The 16,031-nt window shown below is 39.8% G+C and overlaps 1 protein-coding gene across 2 annotated transcripts in view; it reads right to left on the reverse strand.

Moving 5' to 3' along the window:
* Window positions 1–16,031, reverse strand: part of psd2 (pleckstrin and Sec7 domain containing 2) — a 95,598-nt gene that overhangs the window by 13,003 nt on the left and 66,564 nt on the right. For both annotated transcript variants that reach the window (XM_062045419.1, XM_062045420.1), the window contains exons 4-6: window positions 7,661–7,858; window positions 7,508–7,588; window positions 3,899–4,011 (exon numbers count right to left, since the gene is read on the reverse strand). In XM_062045419.1, coding sequence (XP_061901403.1) covers window positions 3,899–4,011; window positions 7,508–7,588; window positions 7,661–7,858 — 392 coding nt within the window. The remainder of the gene's footprint in view (window positions 1–3,898; window positions 4,012–7,507; window positions 7,589–7,660; window positions 7,859–16,031) is intronic.

Raw genomic sequence — 16,031 nt, forward strand, 5'->3', positions numbered from 1 at the left:
CCGGTGCGGGTGGGAGGTACCGACGCCCATGCCCTGATTGATTCTGGCAGCGTCGTCACCTTGGTGAGGGCTGACTACGCTGGTCCTGTCGGCTCAGACACCGTCCCGGTCACCTGCGTCCATGGTGATGTCCGCCATTATCCGGTCAGTCATATCCGGGTCCAGACCCCCCGTGGAGACGCCGTTGTGGCTGCTGGGGTGGTCCCCAACCTACCTGTCCCTCTGCTGATAGGCACGGATTGTGTCCTCTTCCAGCGGTATTGGAACCCAGGCCGCCGCCGCCCACATCTTTCCCGACAAACAAGACGCCGGGACCGGCGCCCCGCAGCCTCGACCCCGCGGACCGCATTCCCCACCTTCCGAGCACCTAGAGGAACCTCACCAGAAAGTGGAGCATCTGAGAGAGACGCCAGTGGGGGAGAGACCCCTCCAGCCAGTGAAGACCCCTTCTCTGAGTTCCCGCTCATGCCGGTCGAGGGGAATCCACCTCAAGGCGAGTACGCCACAGCCCAATGGGCTGACCCGAACCTGGAAATGGCCCGCCAAAGCATCGCCACCATAGACGGTCAACTGGTCGCTGGGGTGAGTGGGGTGTCTTATCCTCATTTTTTGGTAAAAGCGGGTCTGTTGTACCGAAGTGAAAAAACTAAGGGAGGGGAAGTTGTCGAACAACTATTAGTGCCGAAAAGTTTTGTCACCCGGGTGTTGTACCTCGCTCACTCCCACCAATTAGGGGCTCATCTGGGAGCCCAGAAGACTTACGACCGAGTGGTTGCACGTTTTTATTGGCCTGGGGTGAAACGAGCCGTCGAGGACTTTTGTCGCACATGTCCGGAATGTCAAAAAGCGGCACCGCGGCCCTTTCTCCGGAATCCCCTCATACCCCTTCCTATTATTGAGACGCCATTTTCACGGATAGCTATGGACATTGTGGGGCCGTTGCCAAAGTCGTCTCGTGGACACCGCTATATACTTGTCATTGTCGATTATGCAACCCGATACCCCGAGGCCATTCCCTTGCGTGTTGCTACAGCCAAGAATGTTGCCCATGAACTACTCATGCTTTTTAGCCGGGTTGGAATAGCAGACGAGGTTTTGACGGACCAGGGTACCTGTTTTATGGCCCGTGTAATGACAGCATTGTATAAATGGCTTAAGATAAAACAGATAAGAACCTCTGTCTATCACCCACAAACTAACGGACTAGTGGAACGCTTTAATTCAACCTTGAAGACAATGTTAAGGAAACTGGTTGAAATTGACGGGAAAGACTGGGACCAATTAATTCCTTATGTACTGTTTGCTATTCGTGAAGTGCCACAAGCCTCTACAGGTTTTTCCCCTTTTGAGCTGCTCTACGGGCGGAATCCACGGGGTCTGCTGGACCTCGCCAAGCAAGCCTGGGAAAGTCAGCCCTCCCCCCACCGGAACGTTATAGACCACGTGGAACACCTACAGGAGAGAGCCAGAAGGGTATGGCCACTGGTCCGGAACCATATGGAAAAGGCTCAAGCTGCCCAGGCACGAACATACAACAAGGGCGCCCGTCTCCGTGAGTTTAAGGTGGGTGACCTTGTCTTAGTATTGGTCCCGACGGCAGAGTGCAAATTCTTGGCTAAATGGCACGGCCCGTACGAGATCACTGAGCGAGTGGGGGCCGTCAACTACCGTGTGCAGCAACCCGGCCGGAGGAAAGGTTTGCAGCTGTATCATGTAAATGTATTGAAAAGATGGCACACTGCTGCACCTTTGCCTAGCCCTGCCCTTCTAACGGACCTCTCTTCCCAGAAACCCGCCGTCAATGTAGGCGTAGACCTTGGCCCAACACAAGTCCAAGATGTCCAAGAGCTCTTGGGCCGCTACCGGGACATTTTTGCAGAGATGCCCGGGCGCACCCATGTCATAGAACATGACATAGAGACCCCGCCTGGGAAGGTGATCAGGCAACGACCATACAGGGTCCCAGAAGCGCGGAGGGAAGCGATAAGAGAAGAGGTAAAAAAGATGCTTGACCAAGGCGTCATTGAAGAGTCCTACAGCCCTTGGTCCAGTCCAATTGTCATCGTCCCTAAACCAGATGGCTCCTTGAGGTTTTGCAACGACTTCCGAAAACTAAACGAAATCTCCACCTTCGATGCATATCCCATGCCTAGAGCCGATGAGCTGATTGACCGCCTTGGACCTGCCCGCTTTGTCAGCACCATGGACTTGACAAAAGGTTATTGGCAGGTACCCCTGACCCAGAGAGCCAAACCCAAGACTGCCTTCTCAACTCCAGATGGCTTGTTCCAGTACACTGTCCTCCCCTTCGGCATCCACGGGGCCCCTGCGACCTTCCAGCGCATGATGGACCGAATCCTCCGTCCTCACCAAGCCTATGCCGCCGCCTACCTTGATGACATCGTGGTCCACAGCGCAACCTGGGCCCACCATCTGGAACACCTGGAGGCTGTCCTCAGGGCCCTTCGTCAGGCTGGTCTAACAGCGAACGCCAAGAAGTGCCGGGTAGGATGGACCGAAACCGACTACCTCGGGTATACGATAGGCCGGGGGTGTGTGCGACCCCAAGCCCAGAAGGTGGAGAAGATACGGAATTGGCCCCGCCCCATCACTAAAAGACAGGTGCAGTCCTTCTTAGGTCTGATCGGCTACTACCAGAAGTTTATCAAAGACTTTGCCACAATAGCGGCCCCCCTCAACGACCTCACGCGCCAACGGTCAACCCACCGAGTATCTTGGACCACCGAAACGGAAGGGGCCTTCGAGAAGCTAAAGCAGGCTCTGTGTGAGGAACCCATCCTTGTTGCACCTGACTTCACGAAGCCATTCGTCCTCCACACAGATGCCTCTGGCACTGGGATCGGGGCAGTCCTAGCCCAATTGGTGGGCGCCGATGAACACCCCGTAACCTTCATTAGCCGAAAACTGCTAAAGCACGAAAAAAACTACTCTACCGTGGAGAAGGAGTGTCTTGCTGTGAAGTGGGCCATCCACCATCTCAGGTATTACCTATGGGGAAGACGCTTCACTCTGGTGACCGACCACGCCCCCCTCAAATGGATGGCCACCAATAAGGACAGCAACGCTCGGGTGACACGCTGGTTCCTGGAACTGCAAAATTATAAATTCACTGTCGAGCACCGCCCTGGAAAGGATATCCGCCACGCCGACGCGATGTCCCGCCGCTACGAAGATGAGGAACAGGAAGCTCCTCGTACCAACAAGGAGCTTAGGGGGGGGATATGTGGAGCATCACAATACCTCCGAACAGGTGAGACTGGGCAGAGGGCCAGCCATCACAGTGAAAGCATGCACCAGGAGGTCAAACTACGCCACTCTTTAGGTGTGGTCATTGAAGGCAAGTACATCCCTAATTTTATCCTCAATCAGGCTGAGGTGTGGCCACCTGCCCCAAGGCAGCTGTGGCAGGTTGGCAATCACTGTGTTGGAGTTAAATAGCACCTCGGTGTTTGACTCATGGTGTGGCTGGCTCCCTGCTGGGAAAGGTCTGCTTCCATCGGGCGGTAAGTGTGTTGCTCCACTGAAATATAGTTTGTAAATTAGTCTGCTAAATGTGTAAGATGTTTGATTCATTGAATGCTGGGATTTATTTAACTTTGCACTGATCAGTTTCTTTGCTATATGTTCCAGGCAATTTAGGAGACATGATCAAGACTTGGAAAAAGTGACAATTTGTTTGTTTCAATGGAAGCCCCAATCGGGAAGAACTTTAAGTTAACCTTTATTCAGAAAAACTGACTGAATAAAACAACGCTGCGGCGTTTGAACTTTAAACAAAACTGTCTCTGGGAGGTTGGTTTGTGACCGCACATCACAGTATATACAAATACAGTACATGTGTTAGCATTGATCACAAAGCTCATTAGTTTGCTCTAACCTTCAGATGTGATTGTTTGTTGATTGCAGTGGCAGAAGCGTTTGGAGAAATGCACCAGGACTCGCTCTCTTTCCTGCGTCTCCCCCATCAGCGGAAAGGCTTTTAAAAAGTTCCTGTCACACATAAATGACATCAAGAGGCCAACTGGAGGTCAGATGTCTCCCAGTTACGCTGCAAAATATGCACATTAATCATGCCTGCTAGTCAATAGAATGTGTGGAGGTCACAGATATGGACAGGCGTTCCTTTAGAAACAAGGCAAAATGAGGTCATGTAAAATACTGTCAGATATTGCGTATGAATGACGAGACAAAGGGTTGCCGGGGGCGAAATGCCAAAGACAGAATTAAATAAATCAGTCTGACATCACAGCAGTTCTTAGCAATCCTCACGTGTCATGCAAATACATAATTTGCTTTTCTCTCAATGAACTCACCCTAAATTAACGGCTCATTTTTTATAAAAGGATATTTCTTAGAAAAAGGTCAGATCCACTGAAAATGGAAATACTATTACAATTGTTGAAACTGAATATATACTTTATATGTGCTTGTGAAGGGCACTGCCATGGATTATTTTTTATGTATTTAGTTAATTATTTTCACAACAGTACATTGTATAGGTTACAATTAGTTGGTTTAATTTCTTCTCAGCATTTTGAGACTAAACAGCTGCTATAGCATTATTCAAACACATTTAACCACAATGTTATTAGAAAGCACTCTCTTAAATGTCACTGTTATGCAGATGACACACAACTTTATTTATCAATGAAACCCAATGAAGCTAATTGGCTAGGTCAATTCCAGATGGGTCTAAAGTGGATTAGTTTCATCTTCCTCCTACTTAACTCAAATAAAACTGAAATTGTAATCCTTGGCCCCCATAACCACAGAGAAAAGGCTCCGAATGATATAACTGATTTAGATGTCTTCACACTTGCTCACAGCAGCACACTTATTATTGATCAGGGTTTATCATTTAATTCCCAAATGCAACAAATGACAAGAACAACATTTTTTGTAACTGCAAAATATTAAAAAAATAATTTCCTGACAGTTGCTGATGCTAACAAAGTAGTTTATGCTTCTGTGACCTCCGGGTTGGATTATTGCAACTCCGTGCTAACCGGCTGCCCAAGCAAGTATGTAAAGACCCTCTAGCCGGTCCAAAATGCTGCTGCAAGAGTTCTAACCACAACTAGGAGAGGATATAAAATGTTTCCTCTGCTCGTGTCACTGCACTGCCTAACTAAAAAAAAAGTATAAGATGGAATTCAAAATCCTGCTCCTCACATATATATGACACTACATGGCCAGGTTTTATCGTAGAGTACCTTAAAGTGGTGCCTTATCAAACTACCGTAATAGTGCGCTCTGTTCCCAGAGCTTATACTTACTTACTCCCAAGAACTTTTAAAAGTTAAATGGTACAAGGCTATTATCGAACCATATTCACCACCTTCTCACTCAAAACTAAACTTAAAACGTACATGTTTGATAATGATTATAGTCAGTGCAGACTCAGGCGTATCTTGGTCATCTCTTAGTTATGCTGCCATCAGCCTACACTACTTATGCTGCCATAGGCCTACACTGCTAGATCTTTTTAGATACTCTTTTGCCTCTTCTCTGTTTCTCTATTAGTCCTATCTTTGTATCTTACTCTGCCTATAATAATAATATTACTACAGCTATGGATAAAACTATCGTTAGGTGTGCTGTAACCCCTCTTTCTGTCTCTCCCCGGTGTTTAGTGTTCCGTTTCCGGGTATACGGCCGGCAGGGGCACCAGTGGACCTTTACAATTTCCGCTTGTGATTGGAAGTGGTGAGACTTGTGACGGTGGGGCTTGTAGCGGACCATTATTGTTGTTGCTTTGTCATGGGAGTATTACTGTTATTGTTACAACTGTTGTTGTGCCTAATGTATTGTTCTCTGCCCTCATCTGGTCACTCAACCCCTCTATGCTGTTCTCCCTCACTATATACCATTTTTCCACTACTCTGTCTCTGTATCTCAACCCAACCAGTCAAGACTGATGGTTACCCCACATAGCCAGACTCCTGGCTATTTTTCCCTTGCCAGCTCAGAAAATTCAGAGTCAGACCCAGCCTCCTTTGACAGTTCTACACCTAAATCGTCCAAAACATACTCACCTTCTCAATAACTGTTTGGTTTGGTAATTTGGACTCATTCACGCAAACAACAACAGCACATTGTGGATAAATCTAGCCGTATAACTGTTTGGTTTGGTAATTTGGACTCAAATTCACGCAAACAACAACAGTGCATCGTGGATAAATCCAGCCGTATCACAGATCAAACTAGGGCTGGGCAATATATCGCGGGTTTGTCTCTGTGCAATATAGAAAATTACTATCGTGATATTCGAGTATACGTTCTCACGCAGTTGCTTTTAGCTGCTGGCATTACACTACAGGCTCTCCTCGCTCTTTCCTGTGTCTCCTTCTCACAGACAGACAAGCGCACCTTCTTATACACGTCACATACTGTCACGACATACGTATACGCCCTCGCAGAGCAAAGAGGTAGCAGCATGGGTAACGTTAGCTGTGATGCTAGCGTAGCCGTGCGAGTGGTAATACGAGAGAGAGAAACTGCGAATCTGGTAACAAATGAAGGAATAATTAATTCCCCCAAAAAACAGCAGGGGTCCATCGTCTGGCGGTGGTTTGGCTTCAAGTGGGAATATGTCGAACAGACAACCGTAATTTGTCAAGTGTGGGGCAAAAGCGTTGCTATAAAAAGTAGCATTACTGCTAACATGTAGCATCATTTGAAAAGTCACCTGCTAGAGAATGAAGAGTGCTTACTCCGCATGTCAACATCTCCGTTCGGTGCCACACGCCCACACCATCAAAATGCCGAGGCAAACACTTCCTGATCAACACCGTATGAAAAAAATAGTGATTTTTTTAGTTGTGATTTCCTTCTCTGCATGAAAGTTTTAAAGTAGCATATATTAATGCAGTATGAAGAAGAATGTTTTAATGTTGACACATAGAATCATCATACTGCTGTGATTATATGCATAGAGTGTTCATTCAAGGCTAAGGTAAAATATCGAGATATATATCGTGTATCGCGATATGGCCTTAAAATATCGGGATATTAAAAAAAGGCCATATCGCCCAGCCCTAGATCAAACCCTCTCTTCCATGGACACTTTGTGCTATCAACAGCATCACTTAAAGAGCCTATAAGATCACCTCTGACCCCACACGTCCACTATAGCTTCTGTTCACTCGTATGACACCAGGGAGGCACTACGGATCACTGTTTCATCCCCTCTGCCATACGGACACTCATTGAAACTTTAAAGTAATTACGCTACAAACAGGAATGCCTTTTTGTTGTTGTTGCTGTGTCTTGTACTGTATGCTTAATTATTTGTTTGTAACTGCATAGTAGACGTGAGCTAACAAAGTGTTACCGATTGTGAATTCCACCATTTCTTTGCATGGCCATTAATAAAGATTATAATGCCTTGTGAAGGAGGAATGTGACAACTGCACGCATGTGTACGGGCAGCTACACTGCCACTCTTACTGTACTATACAGTTTTTGTGTGCTTAATCAGCATTACCTTAGGGCCCGATCCAGAGATAAGCCGGAGAAGTCAAAGAAGCTCAGGTACTCTGACGCCACCAACTGACTGAAGTCATTACTAGAGCGAAGCAGAAGGAATAAAGTCACAAATGAATGCATCTTAATGTCACGCATGCCGTGACATGCTTACTTCTTGCCCAGGTGTCTGGCCACATCACAGCGCTTGAAGCCCTCAAGGTGATAAAGGCGCTTGGCGAGCCTTTTGGCACCTTCGTAGTCAGCTCGGCAGCCATTGGCCAAAGTGTCGGTACTACCGCGCTCCAAATGCTCCAGACTGCCCAAATCGCACTCGTCTGAGTCAGACAGCACGTCTGTGAGGTTGGCATCGCTGTAGGGAGGAGAACATACACATGGATGGACAAAAACAAACACACACAAACACACAAGCAGGTGCCCAGGTTAATGAATGAAACACATTTCACAAAACTGTTATACTTACAAGCCAATTCCAATCAAATATTTGACAAACAAAAAAAACAGGCGACATTCTGTTTAAATTACGGACAACACTGACCTAATTCCCAACTCCCATGATATCCCTTTTCATTATAGTGACTGACTATAAAAAGCTGAGATAAATCTCACCAGTCTCAGGCTCTCCCTAAAAGCTCATTCAGTTAATATAATACTCCATTATAAGAGGAAAATGTGAACTCAACAAAACTAAAATAAGCCTTTATTATTTTAAGGATCCTCAAAGAAGCATTGAATGTCTGGACTCAACAACCCTTCAAGATGCCCCTGAGCCAAACCCGCAACCTTCCGCTGTCCTACTAAATTGTCCATCTCATGCTCGCTCACTGCCTATCTGAGCAGTAAATGGATGTACGAGTGTGACATGCATGCCCTCTGATCTCTCTGAGGACAGGATGTACACTACTTAGTCACCCCTGTTAGGATTTGTAAAGCTTGAAAAAAGTTAAAAGTAAAAAAGGCTTTCTGTTTCCAATAAATAAGTGAAAAATGTATCCTGTTGAAGTTTAAATGCTTTAAGTATGTAAAAATATGTACAGTTGTGGTGGAGGAGGAGCTCAGTTTGAGACCAGAAAAACTCAATTCCGATTTTTTTTTTCAAATCCACATTTTTTATGTAGTCGCTCACATTTCTTTCTTTCTTTAGTTTATTTCGAACATGAACACACTTACAGCATAATACATCACACAATTTCATATCATTTCACTTTACATCATGTCCGAAAAGGAGTAGGAAGAAGCAAAGCTTATTTAATCCTACCCCTTTCCCACTTCCGAGCATTTACAAATATATACATTCATTTACTGACTTTTTTATAGTAAAATGACGTCCGTGAATGAGTAATACAACAGTTTTGTAATATGTAATTAAGTCAGTCATTATTAACATACTGAGATGAAGAATATGTTATTTTCAATAAGGTTGAAAGTATTTCTCATAATTCTTCTTTGTACTTTGTAAGCACTATTAATTTGAACAACCTCTTAAACTGGATCATATCAGTACAATGTTTAACTTCTTTACTTAATCCATTGCATAATTTAATTCCACATACTGATAAGCTAAAGGTTCTAAGTGTTGTACGTGCATAAAAATGTTTTAAATTAGAATTTACTCTAAGTTTATATTTCTCCTCTTTAGTTGAAAAGAATTGTTATACATTCTTTGGTAGCAGGTTATAGTTTGCTTTGTACATAATTTTAGCTGTTTGCAATTTTACCAAATCATCGAACTTTAATACTTTTGACTCAATAAATAAAGGGTTTGTATGTTCTCTATATCCAATATTATGTATCAGTCTAATTGATTTTTTTTGTAACACGGTTAATGAATGTAGCGCACATTTGTAGTTATTTCCCCATATTTCTGCACAATAACTCAGATATGGTAACACTAGCGAGCAGTAGAGAATATGAAGTGATTTTTTGTCCCAGGACATATTTTGCTTTATTCATTATTGAAATGTTTTTTGCCACCTTATGTTGTATGTTTTGTATATGAGATTTCCAGTTCATTTTATCATCTATTAATACTCCCAAAAATCTGATTTCTTTTACCCTTTCTATGTCTACTCCGTCTATTTGTATTTGTGTATGATGCTCTTTTCTACTGTTACCAAATAGCATTATTTTAGTTTTACTGAGATGCAAAGATAGATTTTTCCGATATTAACAAAGTAATCATTGAAACTCAACTATTTGGTTCATATTGTAATTTTTTGTATTTCCATCTAGAAAGTACTGGGGGTAATCTTTCTTAGCACCATTTTTAATAATGCAATTTAGGATGCCCCATGTAGCTCTCATGTTGTTTCTGTTCTTGTTTAATAATTGACTGTAGTATTCCTTCTTATATGTTCGTAATATACCAATTAACTTGTTTTTATATTTCTTAAACTTATTTTCTGCCTCTATAGATCTCTGTGTTATAAATATTCGATATAATGTATTTTTTTTGTGACAAGCATTTCTCAGTCATTTTGTCATCCATAGTTGGTTGTTTTTATTTTGCATCTTACTAAGTTCTTTCCATGGACAATGTTTATAATAGAGTGTTAGAAAAGTGTTGAAAAAATTCCCATATGCATCATCTTCATTGTAGACATTGTCCCAAATTTGTTTCCTCAGATGCTTTTTGAAGGAAACCATTCCTTCCTCCGTGCGTAGTCTTTTAAATATATTTTACTCAATGTTCTTCTTCCTGTAGTTCCCATCATAAATAGTAAAAACTGGCAGATGGTCGCTGATGTCGGTTGTTAACAGTTCACTTGTTGTATTATTATCAAAGACATTAGTAAAGACATTGTCTATAAGTGTAGCACTGTGACTTGCAATTCTGGTTTGGGGATACAAATGCATACTATACATTGTATCTGTGAAGTCATTAATGGACTTTTGCTTATTAGGGTTCAAGAGATCAATATTGAAATATCCACATAAAAAAGTACTTTTTGACTGATTCCATTGAAAGTTCCCTTAATTCAGTCTTCAAATCCTTCAATACTTGAGCTAGGTGCCCTATATATACAACTGATCAATACATTTCTGCTTCTTTCATGACATATCTCAATGGTTATACACTCTAAAACATTGTCAATAGCCAGTGACATGTTTTTTACCACCTCGTAATGGAAGTCCTTCGTCACATATACAGCAACTCCGCCTCCATTCTTATTTACTCTATTAATATAATTGAGTTCATATCCTTCTAGTCCGAAGTCCATTCCTTTTTTGTATCCATCCATGTCTCTGATACAGCGATAATTTTGAAGGGTTCTTTAAATTGTTCCAAAAATTATTTCATATCGTTAAAATTGGCATACAAGCTTCTGCAGTTAATATGAATAATTGACAGTTTGTTATTTGAATTAATGTTGGTGTTGTACTGTACTTATGTATAATATAAACGATTACTGTCAATGTGAGAGAAAAAAATGTGTGTCTGGATCTATAGCACTGTCCAATTCTATACTATTATGATCAATGCTGGAAAAGGTTATAAATTCTCTGTCTGATTGATTATTGCATTACATTACAAAAAATACAACTTTGATTTGTGTATAATGTAATAGGAATGACGCCACACGTGGTGCAGTGTGTTTATGGAAGTAAACATGGCCACAATTTATGTAGGTCTTTTTAACTGGACTCCAGCCAGTGCAGGTAGATTGCTTAAGACAAAAATAATTGTCATTGAATTAGAATAAAATACTAAAACACTTTTTATGATGTTGGCTCAGTTTATGCTTATTTAAAATAAAAGACTTAGACTTAGACTTACTTTTTATTGTCATTCAAATTTTAACTTTACAGTATAGATAAGAATCACATTTCGTTACATTAGCTCATGGTAGTGCAGGATAAAAAAGCAATAAGGTGCATATATAAATAAATAAATAAATAGGTTACTGTACAGATAAATATATTGAACTTTTTCCATATGCAAAATGATGGCTCAATGACGCTTGTCGACATAAGTTCTTCTTCCTCGCCTTTTTTTTTTTCAGCAAAAGTGACAAGTGACATTTCACAACAAAGGCCAATCTAGTAGAACATCATTTGTTGAGTACACATTATTCACAGTAATACACAGAAAGTACTTTGCAAAGGTCTTAGGTCACCATATATTTTGTTTTGCCAACCACATATAACTAGAATGTCACACAGACCTCCACAAATGCAGAATTGTTATCATATCATATATATATATATATATATATATATATATATATATATATATATATATATATATATATATATATATATATATATATATATATATATATATATATATATATATATATATATATATATATATATATATACGGATATATATATACGGATATATATATATATATATATATATATATATATATATATATATATATATATATATATATGTATATATACATGTACATATATACAGTATATATATATATATATATATATATATATATATATATATATATATATATATATATATATATATATATATACACACACACACACGCATATATATATTAGGGCTGCAACTAACGATTAACTTGATAATCGATTAATCTGTCGATTATTACTTCGATTAATCGATTAATAATCGATAAAAGAGACAAACTACATTCCTATCCTTTCCAGTATTTTATTGGGGAAAAAAACAGCATACTGGCACCATACTTATGTTGATTATTGTTTCTCAGCTGTTTGTACATGTTGCAGTTTATAAATAAAGGTTTATAAAAAATAAAAATAAAATAGAAAAAATAAATAAATAAAAATAAAAAATGCCTCTGCGCATGCGCATAGCATAGATCCAACGAATCGATGACTAAATTAATCGCAAACTATTTTTATAATCGATTTTAATCGATTTAATCGATTAGTTGTTGCAGCCCTAATATATATATATATATATATATATATATATATATATATATATATATATATATATATATATATAATAAATGACTGCAATTGTGGTGAATGTGTACTAGTAATTTTTTTTTACTACATCCTTGCTCATGGAAGATGACAGAAAGGGGTGCCATGATGTAGCTCCTCACTAAAATGTAATGTCTTCTTCTTTAGTCCATGTGCCAACCCTCTACAAAGTGGGAATTGTTTCGTATTTTAAGAGTAATACATAATGTGTATGTATGTAATCCACTATCCTCCTGTAATTGTCTTCATAAAGAGACACGCTGTCGACTTTGATAGCTATATTAAGAGCTAATAACAATTGTACATGAAGTACATGAAACAAACGTTCTTTTTATATAAATGCATGAGGAAAGATACACAGCAGCACATTAAACTGTTTCTCAATATACATTTCCTTTCACCTCTGTCAGTCGAGATGGCATTTGTTCATTTCCTTGGGGTGTGCATGTGCAATGTGGCATGTCAGCATTCCGGCCAGATGATTCCGAAGATTTTTGCATAATCAGATCAGCCTGATTGCATTATCCTCACAAATTCAATACATTACTAGCCATTATCATTAGGGATTTGGCAGTTACCATAGATACAGCAGAAGCTATGTGCGGTGTGTACTATAAGACATTCTGAGGACTGCCAGTTTCTATAGTGCACCTTGTCAAAAACTGCCGTGTGAATTCAGGCTGACGCTAAAGATCAAGCGACAGATCAATATGCAAACAAATATTTTCCAGAACCATTAGGATTGCGCGATATAGACGATATATATCATATATTGTATTTTTCGGACTATAGGTCGCAGTTTTTTTCATAGTTTGGCCGGGGGTGCGACTTATACTCAGTAGCGACTTATGTGTGAAATTATTAACACATTACCGTAAAATATCAAATTATATTATTTAGCTCATTCACGTAAGAGACTAGATGTATAAGATTTCATCAGATTTAGCGATAGGAGTGACAGATTGTTTGGTAAACGTATAGCATGTTCTGTATGTTATAGTTATTTGAATGACTTTTACCATAATATGTTACGTTAACATACCAGGCACATTCTCAGTTGGTTATTTATGCGTCATATAACGTACACTTATTCAGCCTGTTGTTCACTGTTCTTTATTTATTTTAAATTGCCTTTCAAATGTCTATTCTTGGTGTTGGGTTTTATCGAATAAAAAACCAAAAAAATGCGACTTATACTCCAGTGTGACTTATATATGTTGTTTTCCTTCTTTATTATGCATTTTCGGTCGGTGCGACTTATACTCCGGAGCGACTTACACTCCGAAAAATACGGTAAATTATATAAACTTAGTCGTTGATAGAGCTTGGACGAAAACAGTAAAACATGCTCCACTACACACGCATGACTTATTGTAATAAGAGCTCTTGAACATAAATATCGGCAGTAACCATACCAAGTATAGTATCAGTATGGTTAATGTTACAGTGATTAGATTGATATTTTAAATTTTTGTTATTGTTTACAAACTCAGGAAATACAGTAAGTCCATAAACACAGGAGGACTTAAGGTGCAAAAAAGAATTTCACACAGACCCAATAGTAGCTACTGCCTATTTGTATTTTTTATTTTTTTTGCACTATTGACTTTATTATAATTTTGACCAAAATCTGAATTATTCAATGATCAGTACCAAGGCTGATGGTAATAACGATATTATCCCTGTAACTACTTAGTATTGGATCGATACCCAAATTTGTAGCATTACTCAAAACTTATATAAAGTCTCTAAACAATAGAATAATAAGTGATTATCACACTTTAACATAAGTGTACAATGAAACTATGTCACATCAGAAAGGAACCATCTATTAACAGTAAATTATTTATAATTTTGAGAAGTAATACCACTGGATATAGCGCAATCTTGTTACCGCAAACGTTAGCAACCAAATTAGGAGTATCACTCATATGGCACATATATTATGATATGAATTGTTATCGCAGGAGGCTGCAATATATATTGCAATATAGATTTTAGGCCAAATCGGCCATCCCTGACAGCCAAACTGCAGAAGCTGTCTTTAAGCCTTACAACATCTCCAATAACCTCTTTCCTTGCTTCCAGACAAACCTGCTGCAAGCAAGGTTATATTTTCTTGTCTCGGCTGCTTCAATAAGATCTTAATTAGTCCCCATGATGCCTGTGACCTAGTACCACTATCACCCCTGTAACACCATGCTTGGAGTCTCTGCCCTCAACAACACGACTCCCAGGTTCACACAATTCCATCAAACATTAGTTGACATGGACTGCACGTAATTAAAGTATAAGATTGTATCAGCTAAAATTCCTTTCATGTGTAGGGAGTCTGGACTCATCCTTGGGGACAGGGTGGGCAGCTGTTATATCCGGAAGGAGTGAAACCATAAGAAGAGTTGTGTATTGAGGGGTAGCCAGTAGAGTTTGTCGGGAGATCTGATTAAGATGCTTCCTGTAAGGCAGACTGGGCACTGGTGTTTGCAGAGATTCGTTGCCAAACTATATAACTAACTGAGATCTATGTGTTCATATAGAATAAGTCCTGAAATTGTGTGGACTTATCCGACCAAATTAATTCAATATAACGCTCATAATTTATTCATAAGATAAAAAGGGTGCTCTGAAGGCTGTTCTTATGCAATGGATGATGTGTGCAAAAGCAATTCAACACACACCAGCGCAACATAAATAAATCAGGTCCCTCAAAATTAACATGTTAAGCCATGTGATTAATCACAAAAAATGATCACATTAATTATGAACACGCTTTGATTAATCATGCAATTTATTTTGAGAGTACAAGCTCTTTTACCTTAATCGTTATTTGGTCAGTGATCAGATCGATGCATACGTCAGTACAAAAATGAGTGAGAGGGCTCCGACTGATGCAAATTTCACTCCAAAATACAGCCTAAAATGACTTCACATAAAACCGTTACCAATTATTGTGCAAATAAATGACATGCATTCAAGTAAAAGGTTAAAAATGTTCCTGGATGACATGCTGACAATAAAATTGCATTTGTGTACAAATATTGGGGTCTTTTATTGAGCAAATTTTAATTTTGCAAACGAGGAATCGCCTTTGATTCGTCCGAATTCCAAAATGCGATGAATCTTATTTTAAAAAATTGACAACTAGACAGCCCTAGAACAGTGGTTCTTAACCTTGTTGGAGGTACCGAACCCCACCAGTTTCATATGCGCATTCACCGAACCCTTCTTTAGTGAAAAATAAAATGTTGTTTTTTTTCAAATTCAAGACAAAGTTATATGTTTTTGGTAACACTTTAGAATGGGGAACATATTCTAAGTAACAAACACTTAATTTAGAGTTATTTGGTTAGGGTTAGCGTTAGAGGGTTAGGGCCAGGGTTAGAGGGGTAGGGTTATAATAAGGCCATGCCGAATAAGGCATTAATAAGCACTTAATAATGTCTAGTTAAAAGCCAATATGTTACTAATTTGCATGTTAATAAGCATTGATTGATTGATTGATTGAGACTTTTATTAGTAGGTTGCACAGTGAAGTACATATTCCGTACAATTGACCACTAAATGGTAACACCCGAATAAGTTTTTCAACTTGT

This window comes from Entelurus aequoreus, linkage group LG04 (genome assembly GCF_033978785.1).
Source record: "Entelurus aequoreus isolate RoL-2023_Sb linkage group LG04, RoL_Eaeq_v1.1, whole genome shotgun sequence".
Taxonomy (NCBI): Eukaryota; Metazoa; Chordata; class Actinopteri; order Syngnathiformes; family Syngnathidae; genus Entelurus; species Entelurus aequoreus.